The sequence below is a fragment of the Astatotilapia calliptera genome, chromosome 18 (assembly GCF_900246225.1).
Source record: "Astatotilapia calliptera chromosome 18, fAstCal1.2, whole genome shotgun sequence".
NCBI lineage: Eukaryota > Metazoa > Chordata > Actinopteri > Cichliformes > Cichlidae > Astatotilapia > Astatotilapia calliptera.
The window spans coordinates 781,728-798,566 of NC_039319.1; the positions used below are offsets into that span (position 1 = coordinate 781,728).

General features: G+C 42.2%; 1 protein-coding gene and 1 long non-coding RNA gene across 2 annotated transcripts; both read left to right on the top strand.

The window, feature by feature from the left end:
* The first annotated feature begins 8,715 nt into the window (after positions 1–8,715).
* On the top strand, positions 8,716–9,629 carry LOC113010389 (uncharacterized). Its single transcript, XR_003270329.1, has 2 exons — positions 8,716–8,944; positions 9,041–9,629. It is a non-coding gene; the product is annotated as an uncharacterized LOC113010389 (long non-coding RNA).
* A 3,141-nt stretch (positions 9,630–12,770) lies between these two features.
* On the top strand, positions 12,771–16,189 carry LOC113010721 (caspase-1-like). Its single transcript, XM_026149927.1, has 9 exons — positions 12,771–12,803; positions 12,963–13,136; positions 13,225–13,426; positions 13,558–13,698; positions 13,786–13,895; positions 14,134–14,221; positions 15,231–15,282; positions 15,431–15,477; positions 15,636–16,189. The coding sequence occupies exons 1-9, from the start codon at positions 12,771–12,773 to the stop codon at positions 16,187–16,189; spliced, it is 1,401 nt and encodes a 466-aa protein (XP_026005712.1).
* Positions 16,190–16,839: the final 650 nt, after the last annotated feature.

Consider the following 16,839-nt stretch of genomic DNA (forward strand, 5'->3'; position numbering starts at 1 on the left):
TGACACAGACAGCAGTGACAATGATAATGATTTTGAACAAAGCAGCTCTCCTTTTCAAAACAAAGACTGCAAGACTGTGGAGCTCCCATTTGAACAGTGGATACATATGATTCCACATAAAGTCACATACAAAAAGAATACTTTCAAGAAAAGGGAATACACAATTTTGAAGCCAGGCACATGGACTCATGTTGTAAACCAGGGAATCTGGAAAGAGGTTAAAAGTACATGCACCATTACTTTTAAACGAGCCAAGGTGTACCCCAGACCTGTATCTTGTTTTATTAAAATCAGAGGCTTTTGTAAAGAGTGTAGTGGCCAGCTGTACATTACATGTGAAAAGGAACCTGAAAATCACTGCCCAATGGTGCTGAAGTGTGTAATGGCAAACACGGATGAATCCATCCACACTGGCTTTTCTAAGAGAGCCATGCCCGGAAGTCTGAGGGCACAAGTAACAAAAGAACTTGGTGAAGGCAGACTGCAGCCCCATGTGTGGAGAGCATCAGAGGCAGCAAAGCTGATGGACTTTGGTGATCCAGAGCCAAGCCATCTACCAAATTTGACAACTCTGCGCAAAGACAAACATGAACAAAATCAACTAGAAGTTGCTCATAAAAACCCAATACTGTCTCTCCACTCATTAAAATACAGTTCCCCTCCCAGTGGAAGCATTTGGGACATTGGATTAGACAAGTTCTTCTGTCACTACTGGAGTCAAACTCAAATGCTGTACAAGACTGCAAAGCACCCATAGTCGCTTTTGATGCGACTGGCTCAGCTGTAAAAAAGCTTCTCAGGCCTAATGGTTTATCTGGAAACATCTTCCTGTATCAAGGTGTGTTAACAGGAAGGGACAACTCTCACGTCCCAGTGGTGCAAATGTTGTCAGAGAGACATGATGTCCAGGCAATCACAAGATGGTTATCGGAATGGATTCGTGCTGGAGCACCAATCCCAAAGGAGGCCATCTGTGATTTCTCCTTAGCTTTACTTGGTGCTTTAGTTAAGGCTTTAACACATCATTCAGATTTGAAGCTACATTAATGAATGCTTTGGCGTCTTGCTTCGGAAAAAAATCCCCCTTATGTCAGGAGTGTCCAAATCAAATCTGAAAAGAAAGATTGCAGATGAGACTATGTCTGTTTCTGATGACAAGGAAGAAGAAGACATTAGATAACTTCAGCTAATGTTGAAGCAGAGTTCAAGAACATTAAACATGGTCTGTTCAAGCATGAAAATCTCCCTATAAGGATAGATAAATTCCCTGCACGACATCTTGGTTTCATTGAAGGAAACATGCAGATCTGTTCTGCAACACAAATACGAAAAGAAGCAGAGGTTGCCAGACAGGATGGTACAGTGAAGCGTCAGGATCCACACAAAGCCTTTGTGGAGCAGGAAGTGGATGATAACCCCTCTCAGGAGCCCAAAATTGACACAGACATGGACATTGAAGAAACAGCAGCTTTGGAAAACTGGAGAGGCCTTGCAGTTCCTAGCCTTCCTGATCAGCAAACTGATCAGGAAGGCTAGCTCTGTGGTCGGCATGAAGCTGGACACTCTGGTGACAGTGGCAGAGAAAAGGACACTAAAGAAACTGATGGACATTATGGACAATGCTGGGCATCCTCTGCACACGGCCATAACCAACCAGAAGAGTCTGTTCAGTGACAGGTTGCTTCTCCCCAAGACAAGAACTAACAGACTTAAAAACTCCTTTGTCCCACACGCCATCAGACTGTTTAACTCCTCTCTGGAGGGGAGAGGGAGGGGAGTCTGAGACTCTCCTCAGCTCTTACTGGGACAGTGGCGCGGCTGCCCCTCTGTTGGTCTTCCTTGGTCTCTTGTTTTCTGGGGGCCTCTGGATGTCTGGAGTTTTGATCTCCTCCATACCTGCTTCATACCCTGGGGACGGGGCTGTGGCTCCCCACACTCCCTAGCAGATCGTTACATGGAGAAACCTTTGGAATGCAAGCATGCTGATCCACACAGGTGTGCACACAGGTGTACACACGGGTATTCACAGACGCGGACTACAGCTTTCTTGGCTGCTGCCTAAAGCACATTGTGCGCTGTCTATCTTGCGTGCTGCACAATATCGTTTATTATTTAGTATCTACTGATATCTACTGCTAGCTAGTTTATTGTGATGGTGCTGTTTTTTTTATTATGTTGCTCTTTGTTGTTTGCTTTCTCTTCTGTTTTTTTTCTCCATACAGGTGACCCAGGTGTTTTTTTTTTTCTTTCTTCCCCCCCTTCTCACCGTCTCTTCTCCCCTTTGGTTTTCTTTCTCTCCCTCTCTTTCTTTCATTCTTTCTCCCTGTCCTGTCCCCCAGTCATGTCTGTCCCGTTTGTAGCAACTGAAAATAAAATAAATTCATAATTATAATAAAGGTCAATCAAATGGACCAATATGGCATGGCCATGATGATCCACTTGGTAAAATAAATCCACTTGGCATCTTTCTTGGCCTTAAGACAACAATTCTGATGCTAAAGATCCAAACGGGACACAAAACCCCCCCAAAAAAACAAACATGTTGAATAGTTCAGAGGAGAACAAAGTATTCCAGCTTGTGAAATCCCTTGCTTCAAAGGGTGTCACTCAACATGCCTATTCATTGAGGGCAGAGGTGCTGAGCTCAATATTCTGCCCTGTTCAGTTGAAGACTGCTGTTCATCGTGTTGATGCACAGTGCCATGTGTCCACAGTAATTCAAAAAACAATGACGGAAAATCCAAGTGTTCACTTCACAAGACAGTGTTCCTCCCAGTACTGCAAACTTTACACACCAAACACAAGGCAAATATCTTTTGTTTCCATTGATCTGTCAGCTTCTGGCATAGCTCACCTTCAGTCTGCTGTTGAACAAGGGCTCAACCTTCCAGCATCGCCATGCCTAAGACCAATCGAAAGTCCTGATGCATCTCCAACAGCATTTAAAACAGATTCATCAGGAAAGCAACTTTGCACAGGGACTGTTTGTCACAGTTTCACCCTGAGAGAGCTTGTATGGATTGACACAGACCTTGGAAAAGGCTCTACAGAAACTCTGGAGCACAGTTTTCACAGTCCAAAAAGGTTTTTGCTTACTGAATTCCCATCCACTCTGCTACTTCAAGGAGAGAAATTCACACTGAAAGCAGTCATTACATTTCAGGAGGGCCCAACACCAGAAACACTCGGGCATTATATGACATTCTGTAACAGGACCCCGTACATCTGGGAGATGTATGATGACCTAAGGAAGGATGTAACCATAGCATCTGAAAACACCAGCGCATGTCCGCACGCTGTGCTCTACACAAAGGAGTGATGGCAAGATTTCATGAAAGAAAGTCCTTTTCTAGTTTGTGAGTTAGATGATGGAAATAGCTGTTATTTTTCAGTTATTGTATTAGACTTGTGAGGCTCAGACAGTTCCATGTATTTACCTTTTCTAACAGGAAACATACAAACTGTTATAAAATCAGTTTTACCCCGGTTCGTATATTCGTCAGGACTCCAGAAAGAACACCGGGACTCAGTAGTCAATTAACAACACTTTTATTAATACACACTTATTGATTACACCTTCTAGAAGGGAGATGTACAGGACCCCGGACTTTCTCTGCAGATCTCAACTCCTTTGTCTGTTACATGCAGTTTTGTATCAGTGACCCCCCTTCTAAACCCTCTACAAGGTGCCATAAAACTAAGTACTATGTTTACATACTTTCACTTGTGTGTGTGCGAACCTGTGAATGCCTACATGTGCGCGTTCCCGCGTGCCTATATGAGTGCTCGTGTGTGCCTGTGTGAGCATACCTGTGTGTATGTGTGAGTGCACATGAGTGAGTGTGCGTGTGGATGTGTGTGCGTGACAGTTAAAACACTGTGGGGGTAGGTGACTCCCTAGAGGTCATAAAAACCCATCTCCCTTCCAGATCACAGTTATCCAGTTACAAATGTTGAGACCCCCACCCAAACATCCTCTGGGGAATTTCCACTCAGTGGGGGAGGGGTCTCCTACAATCTACTCCTAAGTTCACAAGACAATGAGCCCTTTATTATATTAAGGGCAGTGTCAGTGTCTCTACAATAGTTCTACATTCTATGATAACACATTTCTAAACTCTAAATCAGCTAAACATTCTACAAAACCACGTTGTTCTCGTAGTTTTGTATTTTGTTACCAGCAAATAAAGTTGTTTCTCCAACAGAATGCATTAATTATTTTAAATGCTATATTTAACCTAGTTTTTAAATAGGTTATAGCAGTTTGATTACTAGGTTTAAGAGTGTGATCATGAGAAAAAAATATCCAATGCTGGTTAATATCTCTCAATGTTTTTTACAGCAAAGGAAGTGGCTGGTTGAACTTTAGAAACTTATAATAATATCTTTAAAACGACAGCGGCACAAACAAACATTTTTGCAGCACAAAAGTTTGACATCAAATTTGTTTGATTCCATTAATGTGGGGGAGCTGGTTGACCTCTGATGACCTCTAGAATTTTTCTTGAATATCTTTAAAATGAAAGCAGCACAAACGAAAATGTTTGCAGCACAAACGTTAGATACCACTTTTGTTGGATTTGAAGAAGGTGGGGGGCAACTTCACTCGTGCAGTCCTGTCCTCTGTTTGCTCTTTGTTAGCTCACATCTCCAAAAAGTCCTCACAATCAGAAACGTCCCGCAGAGCTGTGATCAGGATCCTCCCTCAGAGGGACACTCACCTGTCCTGTGCAGCTTGATTTGGGGTTTCCAGGTGATATCCAGCAGTCTGCGCTGACGGTCGATCTCTTCCTCGTACTGGACGATCGTTTTTTCAAACTCCAAGAATATTTGTTCAGCAGCAGCAGTTAGTCGCTCGTTGATGAACTCTCTCAGATACTGAACTGAAGGCATCGTTGCTGCCGCAGCTCACACACTCAGCTCACACACAACAACAACAGTCTCTGGAAAGCTAACGCAATTTGCGCCTTTCCTTTGTTTACTTCCGCCTGGTGTCACGTGATTAACTCACCTCCCCCTCTCTCTTATTAATGAATGTAAAGTATTACAGAGAGCTCGGGGAGTCAGTGCAAAGCCGCTAACACCACAGTGATGTGCTGACTCTTTCGGTCCCACACTCCCGGCTCTGTTCACACACGCGCCTTTCCTTTCTTTATTTCCGCTTGGTGTCACACGGTTGTTGCTCCGGCAGAGAGCATTTACCTTTAACTGTTCCGCTGTCGAAGATTTCTCTGTTTCAAATCAGTTTCCAGCTGAAATCAATTTTTTTCTACATCCACGGAAAACAAGAAAATCGCAGATATTCTCATTTGAATTTTAAGCTTTCTGGTTTGAAATGATCTGAATACGTTTCTTATATTGAACTTTAACATGATCCCTATAAAAAGAGTTACTGTTTGATCTGGTGAGCTCAGAACAAACAAACAAAAATGTGCTTTCTGATCAAAATATATAAAGTTTGATTAAAAACTTACAAAGTAATGCCAGAATAAGTTATTAATTATTATTATTGTTTGACTGGCCACAAATAAATTTTTATTATATTCAGTTGTTAAACATTTGGCATATTGTTTATTAAATTAGAACCTCTGGTGCTGGTTCTAATTTCAGCTAGGCCTTCAAGCTGGCTGTAGTTAAACCTTTACTCAAAAAGTATCTCTAGACCCAGCAGTCTTAGCTAATTATAGGCCAATCTCCAACCTTCCTTTCATATCAAAGATCCTTGAAAGAGTAGTTGTCAAACAGCTAACAGATCATCTGCAGAGGTTTATTTGAAGAGTTTCAGTCAGGTTTCAGAGCTCATCACAGCACAGAAACAGCTTTAGTGAAGGTTACAAATGATCTTCTTATGGCCTCTGACAGTGGACTCATCTCTGTGCTTGTCCTGCTAGACCTTAGTGCAGCGTTCGATACTGTCGACCATAATATCCTATTAGAGCGATTAGAACATGCTGTAGGTATTACAGGTACTGTGCTGCAGTGGTTTGTATCATATCTATCTAATAGACTCCAGTTTGTGCATGTAAATGGAGAGTCCTCTTCACACACTGAGGTTAATTATGGAGTTCCACAGGGTTCAGTGCTAGGACCAATTCTGTTTACATTATACATGCTTCCCTTAGGCAGCATCATTAGAAGACATAGCATACATTTACACTGCTATGCTGATGACACCCAGCTCTATCTGTCCATGAAGCCAGATAACACACACCAATGAGTTAAACTGCAGGAATGTCTTAAAGACATAAAGACCTGGATGGCCGCTAACTTTCTGCTTCTTAATTCAGATCAAACTGAGGTTATTGTACTCGGCCCTGAAAACCTTAGAAATATGGTCTCTAAGCAGATTCTTACTCTGGATGGCATTACCTTGGCCTCCAGTAACGCTGTGAGGAACCTTGGAGTCATTTTTGACCAGGACATGTCCTTCAACGCACATATTAAACAAATATGTAAGACTGCTTTCTTCCATTTGTGCAACATCTCTAAAATTAGAAATATCCTGTCTCAGAGTGACACTGAAAAACTAGTTCATGCATTTATTACTTCCAGGCTGGACGACTGTGATTCATTATTATCAGGATGTCCTAAAAACTCCCTGAAAAGCCTTCAGCTAATCCAAAATGCTGCAGCAAGAGTCCTGACAGGGACTAGAAAGAGAGAGCATATTTCTCCTGTTTTGGCTTCCTGTTAAATCCAGAATTCAAAATCCTGCTCCTCACATACAAGGTCTTAAATAATCAGGCCCCATCTTATCTTAATGACCTTGTAGTACCATATCACCCTATTAGAGCACTTCGCTCTCGCTCTGCAGGCCTACTTGTTGTTCCTAGAGTATTTAAAAGTAGAATGGGAGGCAGAGCCTTCAGTTTTCAGGCCCCTCTTCTGTGGAACCAGCTTCCAGTTTGGATTCAGGAGACAGACACTATCTCTACTTTCAAGATTAGGCTTCAAACTTTCCTTTTTGCTAAAGCATATAGTTAGGGCTGGACCAGGTGACCCTGAGTCCTCCCTTAGTTATGCTGCAATAGACGTAGGCTGCCGGGGGATTCCCATGATGCATTGAGTTTTTCCTTTCCAGTCACCTTTCTCACTCACTATGTATTAACAGACCTCTCTGCATTGAATCATATCTGTTATTAACCTCTGTCTCTCTTCCACAGCATGTCTTTTATCCTGTCTTCCTTCTCTCACCCCAACCGGTCGCAGCAGATGGCCCCGCCCCTCCCTGAGCCTGGTTCTGCCGGAGGTTTCTTCCTGTTAAAAGGGAATTTTTCCTTCCCACTGTTGCCAAAGTGCTGCTCATAGGGGGTCATATGATTGTTGGGTTTTTTTCTCTGTATCTATGAAGCGCCTTGAGGCGACTTATGTTGTGATTTGGCGCTATATAAATAAAATTGAATTGAATTGAATTGAATTGGTCACCAGCAGCTCCCTCACAGGGAAATCTTCAAAACTCCTCCGTAGGCCCACCCAGAAGATGGATAAACTCAGCATTTCATGAACACTGTGATGGAGATGTTTGTGTAATGTTATAAATACTCGGATACTCCTCAGAGGCTCCGGACATAAAGATATTATATTCAGTCCTGTAGAAAGTTATATATTTACAAATATATTATCATCTCTGGTTACTGTGGTATGAATGACTCTGAATTACTTTATGGTAAACAACACGCTACTGTCAAAAAACAGTGAAAGAATTCCAGATCACAAGTTTGTAGTTAAACATACAAGTGACGACCTTTGACCTTCCTCAGGTTTTATTTAATTGTGTCTGAGAAAATCTCATGTACTCTTCATGCAGCTGAGTACATTCAGTGCACATTCTTATCTCTCGCCTCAGTCTTGAATCCTCCTCACCTGATTCATCACTGACCCCAACCAGCAAAGGCATAAGAGCTTGATCCACATAGCTGGAAAGAAAGCGAATTTGTTCCTGGTGGGTGTTGGACTCTGCGCTCTGCAGATATGAGGAAACAGTGACAGGAAACAGAGCTCAGCAAGAGGAGGAGCTACAGCAGTGAACATGAAAGGCTTCATTTAGGAGCTGAAGAGCTGCTGTGTTCTCTCTATTGTTCATTCAGTCCAAGAGAAAATCATGTTGCTGCTTTTCATTTGGATGATGATAGTCTCCTTTCAGACTGGTGAGTCATCAAAAGATGGAGTGAGATGTAAAAGGAGATGATGGACATGAAAATATCTGGATGTTGTTTGAATTGATTCACTTTTTATAAACTAAGTTTAAAGATGCAGAAACATGATGGTGAAATATGTCTTTGTTGTTTTCAGGATCCTCTGAGGATTTACTGACACCATCTAAAGATGTAGTGACGAGTTTGGAAGGAGGCACTGTGACTCTCTCCTGCAACTATTCAGGTTATGTTCAGAACCTTTTCTGGTACCATCAGAAGTCTGGTTCACATCCACAGCTTGTTATGGCAGAACATTCAAAGCAAACAGAAAAGCTGAAGTTTATACATGACAAAGAAAAACAGGAGTTTCATCTGGAGATCTCCTCTGCTGCAGTGTCTGACTCTGCTGTGTACTACTGTGCTGTGAGGCCCACAGTGACAGGAAACAGCAAAACTCTGTACAAAAACCTTTGGAGCAAAGACAACAGAATACTCCACAACATCCACTAGAGGGAGCCACACACTGTTAAACCTCTGATTCTTGTGTCATTGGACTGATGACAAAGACAACAGAGAAATGAAGCAGTAAAGATCAGAGACAGAGACAGAGCTGCTGTGGAAGCACAAAACTGTTTGATTGGCTGAGCTATTAAAATGGCCCCGCCCACTGAAGTTGAGCTCATCCAATGACATTATTTGTTGGTCATTGTGCTGCAGTGGAAGAACATTGTTCATGTGCTGTCTGTCTGGCTTTAATAACTCCAAAGACATGTTGCTGCACCTCTTTTTGCTTCTATCTCACATTATAGGTGAGTTTAAGAACAGGGATTAAAGTTTAGTTGAAGCTGCTGCATTAAGCAGATATACAGACTGCATTTCACTACTTTTCTTCTTTCTTTTTCCAGGACTAACAGCTGGAGACTCAATCACTCCTCAACAACCTGAAGTCACTAAAACAGAAGGAGAATCTGTCACACTCACATGTAGCTATGAGACAAGTGATGATACTCCTTGGCTTTATTGGTACAGACATGATTCTGACCTTCAGGCTCCTCAGTTTATACTCTGGAAAGGAGCAAAACGCAGCACAAGTGATTATATTCCCAATAATCGATATGGATCCCAAACATCACCAACAACAACTAATCTGACCATAGCAGCCCTAACCCTGGCAGACACAGCTCTCTACTACTGTGCTCTACAAACACAGTGATACAAAGTGTAGAAGAGGCTGTACAAAAACCTGAACACAGATATCTGACTACTCTTCAAAGAGGAGGGAAGTGGTATTCAAAGCACAGCTTCATATCAGATGGATTCTGCTAATTCCTGTTTTATCAGAGTCACTGTGGTTACAGCTGCTAATGAAACACTGTGGGAGGATTCACATGAGCAGCAAATCCACATCAACCACAAACCAACTGCAGGAACGTTCAGACACAATAAAAACTGTCAAACATCAAAAGCTGCTCATTTACACTATTTTATATTTAGTGGATGAGGACATGCAGAAATGCAGCAGAAGCAAAATAAACAGAGTAACAGAGGTTTATCTCTTTAAGGTAAAATCTCTCACATGAAGCTAAAAGTCCAACCAGGAAGACCATCTCATGCTTGTTCCATTTATTCTCTTTGAACTCATCACATCAGATGATGATGCTCTCCTTCAGATTTGGTGAAAACATCAATGTCCTGCTCTCATTTCTCAAAGTCTCCCCCTCTCTGCTGTTCTTAGTTTTCATTTCAGTGTCAGATGGATGCAGCCCTCCTCCACATTTCATCAGGACCAGAGTCTGTGGGTCCTTCCACTGAGTTCTTCAGCAGTCCTGCTCCACCACCAGGCTCCCTCTGATCTAAACACTGAGGACCGCTCACACATTTCTGCAGCAGCAGGGAGAGTTTCCAGTCAGCAGAGTTCATGAGTTCACATATTTTCTTTCACAGGAACTGCAGCAACATTTCAACATCACATCCTCTTTAGATTTTATAATCTTACAGAGATTATAAAAGACAAAATATGACTTTGGACGCAGGATTACACAATAGCAAACTTTAAATCTGATGAACCAGCAAAGACAGACTCGACATAGCTGCTGTAAACCAAGAAGAAAACACATGGAGGAAACCTGACAGCATTACTGTATATGTGTGAAACCAACAAGGCAAAACAAGCACAGAGTAAACATCCAATTTATCAGGAAGTGGGGACAAGGAAAGCACTAGAAATGAAGAGGATTAGGTAGACGGGGAAGCATCAGAAACATGAGGAAATAGTAAAGAGAAGAAAAACAGGAGAAGCTGTGAATGTGACAACCTGTGAGATTTGAACTAAAGACATGCTGGAACAGTGGGGACGAGATTTTCTCACCTTATTGTTTTGTACAAGAATATTTAAGGCATTCACACAGCTCAGTTAGATGTGGTCAATATAATGTGACTGGTACATGGTCAATGAACCTGATGGAGGAAATCAGAGATGACCCGGAGCCTGCGAGCAGAACCAGGTCCTGCATTTTTAGCTCCTGAGCTTGATACAAGCAGCAGAAATTAACAGTTGGTCTTCTTTCTTTTAAATTCATAATCTTTTGACAAACAAACATTTGTGTTAGTTGAAATTTGGCGGCTCAAACTGGTGCTGCTTGAAAGCTAACTCTTGGTCTGGTTTATGTCCCGAGTCTAACACACTGATCATGAGGAAGTTTTGGATTTTTAATGAAGGGTTTTCCCCTGACGCTGCTTCTTCAGGAAATCATCTGATCTACACTTATTATCTGTCCTAATGCAACATTTACCTGCAGGCCAGGTTTGACGCAGCATTGCTGAGCGGACTCATTCTTCTGCTGGGAGTCAAAAAGAAAACGATCTATTAGTTCAAACTTTGACCCTGGCAGTCCCATGAAGACAGTGAAGCAGGACACAAACAGCCTGAAACTGTGACCTCTTCCAGTATTTCAGTGTTCCTTCCAACTAATGTTAGCTACACTGTCAAAAGCACAAAGCTTCCATCCAACAACCAAACACAAGCCCAGGTTTGGTGCAAAAGTGCAAATAGCCAGAACCCGTTCCAGCGAAGCAACTCTCCTGTCCACCAGCAAAAATCCCAACATAAAGGCATCAAGCTGGGGGAAACAGATGTATCCACCCTGGTTATCGCCAGGGCCTCCAACTTTGGCTGCCACCTAACCCACACTCTCTGTGGAGCCCCTCCCCTGGGCCTGGTCCAGCTTAGAGCCTCAGAAACCCCATCCCACGTACCCAGACATGGTCCACTGGTCAATGCAGCATAGATGTCTTCTGATTCATTCTTAGTCTTACCCCTCTCTCAGGACCAGTGTGCATATAGGGACCCTGCCAGGGGCAAATTACCATTGAAAACAGAACTCCTGGTATCATTTGGCACCATATCCCTCCACCATGATAAGGTGGAGATTCGTGGAGGAACATTACATCAAGTAGTTCCTGAATTATCTCTAAACATGTCCATGAGTTAATCAGTGAAGAAGCAAACGTATCACCTGTGTAAAGGAAAGCGAGCCTCATTCCTGTGTTTGTTCTGGTATATTGTGAAACCAGTTCGGTGAGTTTCTTTTCAGGAAACTGGAAACCTCCCAAACAGCCAAAGCAAAACCAGTTTGGTCCAAAGAACTCAGCCTTCACGTTATCATGAAGAAGAACAATTCTAACTAGATTCCAGCTCAGTATAAAAGAGCATCCAGTCAGTCAGTCAGTCAGCAGGTGTTTCCAGTGCAGGTACAGTTGAGTCCTTCTTTTCTGAGCAGTCTGAGCTCTTTAATCAGAGGACAACCAGGACTCAGCATCTCTGCTGTAAGTCTCTGATTCTTCATTTCTCATTTGTCTTAGCAGCAGCAGCAGATGTTGTTTCTGTTTTACTTTGAAGAAGGTTTTTCTTTCATCTGTCACATCAGAGATGGAGGATGTTGCAAAGAAAGAAGACATGAGAGGAACATGATTATTTTGTGTTCTTATTGTGAAACATCTTGGGACAGAAATGACATTATTCAGATTTTATGTCAGTGAAAGTGTTAAGTTTGCAGTACTGTGGTAAAGCTGAGAGGGGTAAACTTGGACTGGTGAAGAGTAGCTGAGCTGTTTGCATACATTTAATCAGAGATTGTTTAACTGTGAGGTGCTGTTTGAGTTAATTCACCAAATTCTAGGTTTTTTGGGTTTTCGTAGTGGCTGGAAGCTGGAAATATGTAACATCTGAATTCGGTCGGCTAAATCCACAAAGAGCAGCTTTAGCTGATCACAACCTGGATACAAAGAAAACCTGAGTGGAGCTTCCAGTACAGGGTCTCATTTCCAAGTCCCCCACGCTGCCCCACTGCACCTGGGCTTAGAGTTTCCCCACCTGCCAAATCTCACTTTGATGCCTGATTAGGATCCCGTGTGTCTACATTCAATAGTCTTCAGGTTTATTAGGCTCAAGTCTTATTATCTATTAATCAGTATCAGCAATACATTTTCTCATTAATATTTTTAAAAATCAGTCCTGAATAATCCACAAGAAGCAGAGATGATGTGATGCACAGTGAAAATCCCAAGAGCTGATGTGATGTGACACATTCTGTCTCTCCAGCTCAACATGTCCTCTGATTTCTTTCTAGGTCAGAGATGGAGACGTGGACAGACAGTCAGGGTAAAAAAGTATGTTACTGTATGATTCATATGAGATATGTCGATTGTTTGATCTTAGCCTCTTGTAGTAACTTCCAAACCAATAATAATAATAATTACTGCAAATGACTGCATAAAAAAATCAGCTTGTGTTAAAATAATCTGAAGAGTTTCTGTTTGGTCTCTCAGATTTACCCAGTGACTCAACAATCACAGTCAAATCGCATCGCCCTGCTGATCAACATTGAAACGTTTAATACAAGTTTATACAAATGTAGAGCTGCGAAAGATGAGAAAGTCATGCAAAGTCTACTTCAAACTCTTGGATATGAGGTAGTGAGATGTGGGGACATCACTGCAAAGGTAACTTTTAAAAGCAGAAAAGGTTTCTTCACTTGCACCCAGTTTTACAAACTGGTTAAATGATCCAGTGACGGATTTCTTCTCACAGATGATCGATAAACCTCTGAAAGAATTTTCTGAACACCCAAAACTGGCCCTCACAGACAGCGTGTTTGTGACTTTGGTGTGTTATGGAGGCACGGGAACTGAGGAGTTTGAAATTGACCAAATCTTTCAGCACTTAAACTCAAAGAACTGTCCTGCACTGAAGGACAAACCAAAGATCGTCATTATTCACGCCTGCAGAGGAGGTGATTCTCATCTGTCCTCACACACCCAACAAACAGCATGAATGAATCTTCAATGAATTTACTGTTAATATTTGTTCATTTGAAAAGGTAAAAGATCGACACGTTTCAGTAAGTCTGTGTGTTTGTTTCAGTGGGGGAGGAATCGGTGGATTTACTTGATAGGACACAATTTGTGCCCACAGACGACATCGAATCTCTGTCAGTGAACTCTGTCAAAGGTCCTCGGACACACAATGAAAAGGATTTCATCATTTTTCATTCCAGCACCACTTGTAAGTGCACCACCCTCCAATAAGTAACATTTAGAACAATCAAACACCCCCTAACTACAGATATGATCTGGTTCTGTTTGCTTGCAGACACAGGTTCATACACTCATGAAACATACGGTTCTGCCTTCATCCAACACATCTGTGAGGCTGTCAAAAAGCACTGCCTTAGAGATGACATTGAGGAAATATTCAGAACGGTAAGTTTGGCAAGTGGAATATATGGAATACACAAATATATACATATCTATCTATCTATCTATCTATCTATCTATCTATCTATCTATCTATCTATCTATCTATCTATCTATCTATCTATCTATCTATCTATCTATCTATCTATCTATCTATCTATCTATCTATCTATCTATCTATCTATCTATCTATCTATCTATCTATCTGTGTGTGGAATCATGTTAAGTGCAGTCTAACCAACAGGTCATGCAAAGCTTTGAAGAATTCCCATCTGAGCAGATGCCAACCAAAGAGAGAGACACTCTGACAAAGCGCTTCTACGTGTTTCAAAGTGAGTGTTACAGGTTTTTGATGTGACTTTAAGATATTGTGTTGTTTTGGGATGACAGGACACATGAGACTGCATGAAATGTTCAGTCTGGTTTATTCACATCGATGAGCGACTGATGGAACTAAAGAGCAATGATGATGATGATGATGAACAAAACAGAAAAGCATCCCACAGCATTAAGTTCCCAGTGGACAGTTCTGTGTGGCATCAGTCCATATGAGAGTCCTCCATGATCCCACAGGGCTTCAATATTGAGGTCCAGGCTCTGAGGAAGCCGGTGCATGGCTCACAGTGTTTCATTGTGTTTGTGTTTGTGAAGTTCACCTGATCGACACACCAGCTGTCAACAACTGTACCATCCGTGCTCCAGTTATGTTGAGTCTTCCCAGGCACCTCAACCCCTACTCACATCTTGCGTCTCAATGGGTCACATGATAGAGTGAGGCAAGGTTTCACCATAGTTTCATCCAAAAGCTCTGCTGATAATGACCCACACCTTTTTTTATAACTTGGATCTTGTGATGAGGCACATGATCAATAGTGTGCCAATGATCCTCTTAAGTGGACAACTCCCACTAGAGTTTAAACACCAAAGGAGAAACCTCTTCAAAAAGCTTCATGAGGTCCAGTCGCCGTCTTCCAAAGCTGCTTAGATCGAATAAACGGTAAATGGACTGGTTCTTGTTTAACTCAACACAACGTGCCTCATTCACCTTTTCTATATAAGAGCTTTCTATCTAACATGCACACATATTTATATTCTGATGGATGCGTTGAATCCATCAATCTTCTTCAGTAGTTTATGTAGACTAAAAATGACCATGACAAGCAGAGGACGAATGTCACCACATCAAAGTCTCTTGGTGGCTTTACTGCTTTCACTCAACTGATATATGAGGAAAAAACACTTTGACTTCCTACTTTTGTTCTGTTTCATTCAAAAAAACAAAACATGTAGGTGTTGTGAAAATTGTAATATTTGATTTTAAAAGAGCAATTCTGATTCAAGATGCACCTGAAGAAGTGAAGCAGTGGTCTGCAGGAAAGGAGTCTCTAAACAGGTATGAACAGATCCCTTCACTCAGCCTGTTTGTTTTATGCAGATGTAAGAGCTACATGAAGTCTTCCCTCTGTGACAGTATGAGTGATGATGTCCATGTTAGCATGTTGCCAACGACTGTGCTGGTTTGACCCCTCCTCTCCCTGCAGGGTGGAGCCTGATGGCGTCCGACGGGTGAGCTCGGATCTGAAGAAGTGTACGTTTGATTTTATGATGATTCTTGGAAACAAATCCAACCGTCTTTAAACTACTGTGTCGCTCATTCATATCTCTGATATCAGGAGTCACCATCAAAGAGCCGATCAACGAATAGATGATCGATCAATAACTGGATTTATTTGTTCTCTCTATCAGATTCCTATCAACTCACAATCGACCCAAACACAGTATACAAATGGATCCAGCTGTCTGACAGCAACAGAGAGGTGATGCGTTTGAATGCACAGCAGCCATATCCTGATCATCCAGAGAGATTTGACCGCCCTCAGCTGCTGTGCACAGACGGGCTGACTGGTCCTTGTTACTGGGAGGTTGAGTGGAGTGGATATGTTTCTATAGCAGTGAGCTACAAAGGAATCAAACGGAGAGGACACAGTGATGACTGCTTGTTTGGACTGAACAGTCAGTCCTGGAGCCTGGACTGCTCTTACTCTTACTCTGTCTTGCACAATAACACAGAAACCTTCATCCCCAAAGACGTTGTCTCCAACAGAGTAGCAGTGTATGTGGGCCATCCTGCCGGCACGCTGTCCTTCTACAATATCTTCTTGGACTCTCTGATCCACCTCCACACCTTCAACACCACATTCACTGAACCTCTGTATCCTGGATTTGGAGTCTGGTCTCATAATTCTTCAGTGAGAATAATGAAGCCGGTCCATGTGCACTGCTCTCCTCCAACAGAGTAGCAGTGTATGTGGACCGTCCTGCCGGCACAGCAAACAACCTCTATCCTGGATTTGAAGCTTGGTTTCATAATTCTCCAGTCAGTCTGTGCTTAGTTCAGTATAAAACTCTGAGAAGCACTGCTAAATAGACCTTTCAGTCTGCATCTTGCACTCAAAAACACTTTCAGATTCATGGATTCAATGATTTAATGTTTTAAACTCCTCTAAATGATTCCTTCTTAATTTCAATCCGCTGAAGATTGAAGCTTCCAGCAACCGTAGAGTGTGAGCCAGGGTCCAAGCTGGACAGGTCACCAATCTGAGACAGGGCTGACATTAACTTCATTCCACTAACTGCATGTCTTTGGACTGTGAGAGGAAGCTGGAGCACCCAGAGAGAATCCAAACAAACAAGCTGAGAACATACAAACTCCACACATGAAGGTGAAGTTGGACTCGGGACTTTGTTGCTGTGAGGTGACGGTGCTGACCTCTGCACCAAAGCTCTTCTGACATGGGGCTGAGAAAATATTTTGCACTGCTGATCAGAAAGAGAAATTCCTGCTTGAACAATGTTCTTTGTGTGATAGAGACTAAATATATATTGATCTTCAGTTTTCTTTACTGATGTGCTTTGTGTGAAGTGTGTTTCTTCTGCTTCGAGTATTTTA